The 7657-nt window shown below is 49.6% G+C and overlaps 1 protein-coding gene across 1 annotated transcript; it reads right to left on the minus strand.

Annotated features, from left to right (window-relative positions):
* Nucleotides 1-926: 926 nt before the first annotated feature.
* ENH_00078170 (microneme protein 2, putative) lies at nt 927-3958 on the minus strand (the record flags this gene model as incomplete). Its single annotated transcript, XM_013577697.1, has 4 exons — nt 927-1062; nt 1206-1539; nt 1760-3340; nt 3832-3958. 4 exons carry the CDS (start codon nt 3956-3958, stop codon nt 927-929), a joined length of 2178 nt encoding a protein of 725 aa, XP_013433151.1.
* Nucleotides 3959-7657: the final 3699 nt, after the last annotated feature.

The following is a 7657-nucleotide window of genomic DNA, read 5'->3' on the forward strand; positions in this document are numbered from 1 at the left end:
CGTCAAACCATTCACTCATTTTAGAGTTGATATAACAAACAAAAAAGTCCACGAAGATACATGCCAGAACAACATTGAATTCTACCCAGCAGCAAAAGGCTCTTGGGTTCTTAATGTCTTCCCACTCGCAGACTATACTCTGAGGACCCACAACTCTGGTGCTCACAATGCAACACAAACACTGTTCCTTGCTCCCACGATGTCATACCGTTACTAAGAAAAAGTCCTCGTTAGCTGCACCTCAAAAAGTGGGAATGGTGTACCGTATTTCTTGAAATCCCTTCTTTGAGAGTCAAGTTTCATTAAGGCTGCTCCCGGTCATTCATCTTCGAAACGGAGTCCTACCTACAATCATGACTACGCACAATTGTTAGCAGACCCTCCCTTGTTTGTTGCTTCGATTGTGTGGTGGCTGGCAGAAGTTTTTGCTGCCCATTACCGGCCCCTTTAAACAGAACAACCAATGACAGAACCAACTGCTCCATCGACCACCAGGAGGTAGACGTGGCCCTGATGTCTTGCGCTTCACCAATGAGTGTTATCCATCCCTACCATGGCCTGCGCACGCTGCAAATGACGCCAGTCTCTCTTTCAAGTCCGCCAGGCACCAAGAACACCCGACATGCGGCGCATACAGAGACGGCAGAAAGATGAAGGCGGAGGAAATGGGGTAAATAAGGGAAAGGAGGCACCCAACCCTAACATACACATGACGCTGTGCTCTCTTCTGGTTTGAACACCACACTTCGCAATATAGCTGTTCCCCAGTTGGACATTCCGTTGTTTTGTTCAAGAAGCTATGCGCCAGAGATGCTTGGTAAATGATTTGCCAACGGGAGGTCAAGGAGCTCGATGCTTGTAAATAATTCGCCCACAGATATGTAAGATCCGCACCTTTTCAAAGCCCGCGGCGGCGACGTTTCCATTTAGGATGCCCACATCTCTGATTGTTCACCTGCACTGATGAGGCTCTCTTTTTCTACCTCAGCAGCATTGGATGTACCAGCCTCTGTCATCACTTCAGCACCTGCTTCAGTGGCAGCAGCCGCGCTCCCACCACTCCTGTAACAGCACACACCAGAAAAGTTGACGGCAACCACTCAATTAGGCGTCCTAACATTCGCATCAGCCTGAAGGTAGACCAGGAAGGCACGAGAAGGATCACACCAAAACAGCTACTAACGACCAGTCTCAGCTATACTTACAAGCCATAAAACGCTCCAGCTCCAGCAGCAATGGCGAGGACGCCCCCAGCCACGCCACCGGCTACAGCTGCAGTTGGAAATCCACTCGATTCCTCCTTTTCTTCCTCCTCTCCAGAGTCTCCAGAGTCTCCAGTCCCTCCTCCTGCGCCCCCATCTACTCCAGCTCCTCCCCCCCCAGCATTTTGGGAGCAGTAATCCTCACAGCTTTGTACCTCGTGTGTGACACCACTGCACATTCTGTCAGTGTAATCAAATGCTACTGCGGATTCCCTGGTTCTATGCCCGGAGCACGACCCGCACTCGGTCCACTCACTGAAGGGGAGCGTGCAAGGCCCTGTGTGCAAAACACCCCAAAACAAAAAATCGCCTGCTGAGCTTATATGGCCAATACAGCTTTCGCTCTAAGGTCTGAAGGTGAGCAAGAGATGCGTACTAACTGTCCAGAACTGGCCATGGCTACGTGGTAAAGCCAGAAGAAGCCATTGTTCGACTGAGAGCTTGTATAAGGGTACAACACAGTGTTGACAGTTCTTTGCCCATCTACACTAGCTCACCGCATGGAACTTCATTGCATCCTTCTTCCTGAATCAATTCAATCTTCTCGCCTTCAGGGAGCTCTTCGTTCTGTTGAGCAACTGTCTTCCCTCCGAACATGGCCTGTTGCTTGCTTGGGCCGCGATTACGAGTCCGCTTGCCGCCACCACACTGTTCGCTGCATGACCCCCAGTCTTCCCATTCGCCAACTATTTCGTCCACAGGGCACGGCTGGGTGTTGCACTCCCTGACCGATGTGGGCCCATCAGGATACTGTTCCATGCAGGTGCGCCCCCCGTGTTGAGCATTATCCAACCAGGGCTCCCTCTTCCTCTCTTGGGTACCGCCTCCACAAGTTCTGGAGCACGCACTGAAATCTGTCCATTCTCCGCACGTTGCGTCGACAGGACACGGGTTTTCGTTGCACGAAGCAGTTTCCCTCACAGGAATGCCTTGTTGTACCAACGTCTCCCCACCGTACAGCTCTCCTTCCTGTGGCAAACCCTCTCGATCGCGATGCCTAGTGCCGCCTCCGCAGGTTGCTGAGCACTCTGTCCATTCACCCCAGGGTCCCGGTTGTTGCTGAACTGGGCACGGCGACTTCTGCACCGTTTCAACCTCGATTTCATGTTTAGGCGGACTTTGTTCCATGCAAGAAAGCCCACCACCGGCTGCAGGTGGACTGTTATAGCCTTCTCTCTGCCTTTTCCTCGTCGCCGTTCCGCACGTAGTGCTCCACTCAGACCATGGGCCGAATTCCCCGCAATGAGCATCCGTTTTGCACACTGGCATCGTGCACGGCTGCGTCCGAATTAGTCCAGGAGGCTGCTCGGCGCAAGACCTGCCCCTCGGCGCCTCACAGGTTGGGCAAGGAGGTGAACCCGGCTTCTGCGGAGTTATCTCAACTCGAGTGCTCGTCTGCACTCCTTCTTCGCCGCATTTCCCCTCACAAGGTCCATAGTCGCTCCATTCGCTACACACCGCATCCTTTGCCAGGTCTTTGCATGCAGCCTTGATGATACCACTGACCTGCTGCGTGACGTTTGACCAGTTTGACTGCAAGTACCTGGGGCAATTTGAACTCGAACAGCCAGCAATACTCCGGCACTCACTCGAATTGACTCCTGAACCGACTCCCAAGACAACTACGATGGCTCCTGCATCACGCAGGGCTGCAGCAGAAGATTTCGTTTGAGACGGGAGATTGCTTGCGCCGTCAGTCATGACCAAGACCAGCTTGGGTACGTTTTCTCTGGCTCCACGATTGGTGTCGAAGAGCAACTTCTTCGCATCTTGAAGACCAAAATGCGTATAGGTAACGCCTGTTGTATAGCTTAGATTTCTAGCTGCAGCTGCAGCCAAGGAAGGATTTGTAGCCTTCGCATCACTCAGGTCCCACCGAACTTTGGAACGGGTTGCAAAAGTGACTAACCCAACACGAACGTCATCTGGAGAAATTGGCATAGAACCGACGAAGTCTTCGATGAACTGCCGCACCTTCCTAAAGTTCGATGTGCCAATGGAGCCCGACTCGTCAACTACCAACATGACATCCAAGAGACTTGTGCACACCTGATCCTGGCCAGAGCCGGTAGTTGCGCCTGAATAGCACGCAGGTTCGCACGAAGGATTGTAAGTCGACGCTGTTACATAAAAAAGCGAACAATGCGACCGGCAAGTGAAAATGTGGATACGACCTAGCCAACGCAAACCAACCAGAGTCAATATCACTCCAAGCAGCGCACATCAACCCAGAGGTAATGTCCTTTCAAGCCTCTAGCGGGCAAAATTTCTGCCTAATCGAACTCTGCCACCCCATGCGAAAGGCACAAGGGGCAACGTCCGCTACCTGCACGGAAGGATCCGCGAGGCAAACGGGTGCTGGCCATTGAAGCCCAAACCTCTCAACCCCTTACCAAATTAAAAACACCCAAGTAACACTGCTGGCTAACTATGGCCCTATCTTTGCAACTGCTATGATTTCCGTGGGCACCATTTATCAGGAAGCCAGGGTCAAAGCACTGTTCGCCACGGCCAGAACCACTCTCAGTTGGAACAACAGCAACGGGTACAAACTTTGCAACAAAGCCACTCGCCGTCAAAACCAAGAATGACGAACCTGGCTGTAATGAAGAAAAAGCAAAACTGGCAGCGAGCAGACCAACCAGCAATGATAATGCCCTGCAGGGCGCTAGCCTTCGCCGAGGAAGGGGCGCCATTGCGGGAATGATGCAAGAAAACAAAACTGGGTAAAAAGGTGAAGAATATAAAATTAAGAAAATGACCTAACAAAACAATATGTTTTGAAACCTAACCAGAATTCTACTGTGAGACGATTGAAGTCGAATGGCTCGGCAAGGTTCCTGCTAGTGCGTACTCGTGGCTGGCAGCGCAATGACGTGGGTAGTTCCCCGGGGATCTGCAACGTCAGGCAGATCACCTTTATTGTTATTGCTTTCTTCAGCTCTTATTAAGCGCTTTCCTATGGGTTTACTCTCGACAGCATACAGACACGCTTCGACTCCCGCATCTAGCGCATCGTCGATTATTTTTCCAGCCGAAGCCACGAGTGAACAGCTTCGCTCACCTTCACACACGTATCGGGCGCTGATAGTGTAGAATATCCGTAGCTAGTTATTGAGGAGTGTTATTCCAACTTGCTTTTTGCCATTAGACATGGAAAAGCAAAGTTTCCTTCAAGCATGGTTTAAAGTGACGGTCTCTGCGCTGTGTGCATATCTCGATCCGCACACAAGGAATAGTTATGTTTGCTTGAATTCAGATCCTTTCAGAGGCAAATTAGTTCTTGTGCGTACAATGCTTCAAAAGGTTGGTTCTAAGTTTGATTGCGAGTGTTCATTCTCTGGACTGGTTAGTACGAGGTGCGCGTACTAGCCTTCCGTAGTTTATGCTGCAATCGACGTAGCGAACTCGTTTGTTTTAGTAAGGCTCGGGATAAGACTCATCATGTGTATACTCGTTCACTGTAGTCTTGCTTAAGCTTTCCTCACATCTCACGCTGGCGCTTCCAGCTTGTTTTGGCGTTGAATTGCAGTCCTGATGGACTGAGCATTTTGAAGGAGCATTTAACGGGAGAGCTACCGGCTATTAAAGGCGGCTACGCAGATTGAGCTTAGTTATTTGCTGAAAAGTTGTCTAGATGTTTGTATGGATTCAATTTCTGACTAATTTGACAGGCCTTCGCAGTACGAATTGCGAGCTCTACAGCATGTCCTTGAACTCATGCCGACCTTCCAGTTGATCATTCTCTAGCTTTTGCTGTTTTTCTTGCAATTTTTGCTGGACTTGAATGGTGGGGAGTGGTTAACAGTGGACTCAGGGGCCTCAGGGTTTTATTAGGAACGCTTCCAGTATTGACGGCACCATTCAGAATGAATCCTGTGGATTCTCTTACTGGCTCCTCTATCGAACCTTTGCGACTGGGTCTATGGGCTACTGAATATGAGCTTGAGGTGTTCAAACACACTCCATTTGCTCCCTTTGTCACCTTCCACTTCCTTTCAGCTATACAAGATTCAGTCAATTTCTTTTGCTCCACAGTCCGGTCACTTCCTCTCCATTCTAGTGCCAGCTGCGAAGCGTGTGAACACAATTGTTGCATCGCGTTGTTCACTCCGAATTTGCCTCTCCTTAACAATTACATAAGTGGACGCTCTTTTCTTGACTCACGAAAAAAAGGTTTTTAATGAACGAAGGGGACTTCCAACATTTTGAAGCGCACCGCAGGCGACTTCTTACTGGATGCGCAAGGTCGCTCGCAAAACTGGCCCTAGAAAGGTAAGGCCCTTTGCTGCTACCCGTTGCCCTGTACTGCCCAACTAAGTAGCGCGAGTAGATAGAAGGCCCCAGGTACTCTCTGGCAAAACTAATTGGTTGCGTTATATAGGAAAGCGCCAAGCTTCCAGAAATCAACACAATTTGCCCCTTCAGGCCCCTCACACTGAGCTTAGCTTCTGCTTGCTCCATTGTCGCTGCTGTTCTCAAAACTGTCGCTCTGCAGCAAGGAGCAGAGGAAGTGACCCTCAGAGCTTCTTCTCCCCCACAGATTCCTGCGCACAACTAGCAGACAAGTCTCCAAATTGCTAAATTGAATTTGTTACGATTTTCCTTTTTCACTACAGACCTGCACGCTCAGTGCATTGGGTAACGGATGCATTGTCACGCCGCCTGGCTGCGCCTCGGCCTCGTGAAAAATACAAGATCACGATTGGCACTTCCGTCACGTTCTTGATTTTCTTCAGAGCGCTGCCAGGCCACATGGAGTCCAGCTCTTTCGTTCCCAGCCGTGCATCGGGAATCTGTTGTACTATGATAGCCTCAGCGCGTCAATTCTACACGGTGGAACAAAACGCTGGTTGTTTAGATAACGTAAACACAACTGTGTGTCGGATCAAAAGGGCGTTATCTTAGAGGTTTTGTATTACGATGAAGGGTCTTCCTCTACATACAAGGAAAATGGTAGCTATTTGCAGCCTTCGCTCGCTTTCAACTATCATTGGCAACCAGAGCTTCTCCAATGCTCATGTTCTTTGAAGCAAAGACTAGTGCCGCGTAAACTGCCCTCCCAGATATCACCGTTCGTCGAACTGACACTTCGCCTTATTACATAGCCACGTGGAGGCCCGTGTGAATGCAGTCGATCTTCCGATGCTCTGCCTGGTCGCTTCAGCCCTTCGCCCCACTTACTGCCTTTCCACTCAGGAAAAGCCTATATTTGTTTGCATCAACTTCGACTTGTAGCGCACTGCTTGCTTTCCAGTACCAAGCTCCCTGATGCGGGCGTTGTCGGCAGCTCCATGAACAGCTGGTGCCTATCTGGGGCATAATCCTAACCATTCGCTTGCTAGCGAAGATAAGATGGGAGTTAGATAAGCATTTGCTACTCGTCTTAGCTCTAGCTTTTCCAATTCTTACCAGGCAAGGAAACGAACACCACGCAATTGTCATGTCCAACACTGCAACATTCCTAGAGACACCCGAGACTGGGTGACGTGCAGGGCCCTTCAACGGGCAATCATATACCTCTCTATGATCAAAAGTAATCATTTATTTAAGAACTTATATATGATTGAGCACAGTAGCCAAGTACCTCGCTGGACAACCGACGGCTCTCGCTCATAGCTAGCGACCTCCCGTGGTTGGCAGGCGATTTACCGAATACACCCTTTGTTTTATGCAGCAGTGCCAGTAATATGTGAAATAACTCCTAACAACATCCCTGCATCCTTGCTGGGTTTAATCTGGGTAGCACAGAGGGAGCTCCGGCCAACCTCCGAGCGATTGGGCAGTACATTTGTATTTCGATCTAGAGCTCCCGACGACAGCAAACCATATTTTTTGCTACCAGCTTGTATTCTGCGCCATGTCAGGCCTTTTAGAAGTGACAACTGGCTTCAAACCACTCGAACTGCTGCACAAAGTTAAGCTGATTTCCTGTGCTGGGCTTATGTGACGAAACTGTTCTAGGCTGGAAAGCAACCTTAAAGTTAGATTTGGGCTCGATATAGTCTTTCTATTGCTTCTTGGACTGGACTGTTGTATTGTTTGAGCACAGCCAAAGCATTTCACACGTCATGCTAAGAGCCACGCCACAGACAAATCTTCCTAGATGCGCAACGATGGAGAAGCAAATCCAAGCAACCATCCAAATATCAATCATTTCTCTGGCTAAGCTAAAGTTGAATCACCGATAATCTACCTATAGCAGACCAGTAAAATCAGGAACAAGAGAGAAGCCCAACTCACCAAACTTACGCTTGCCGCACCCCGCTGTTTCTACTTTTTAAAGATGAATAGGCTAAAACTGACACCGCGAAGTAGAGATGCCATCTTGCGCCAAGAGAACTACACCATAATGCAACTACGCGCCGATTTTATTTGGGTCAACAGTACGCTTT

This window comes from Eimeria necatrix, genomic scaffold (assembly GCF_000499385.1).
Source record: "Eimeria necatrix Houghton genomic scaffold, Enh_scaff81, whole genome shotgun sequence".
Taxonomy (NCBI): domain Eukaryota; phylum Apicomplexa; class Conoidasida; order Eucoccidiorida; family Eimeriidae; genus Eimeria; species Eimeria necatrix.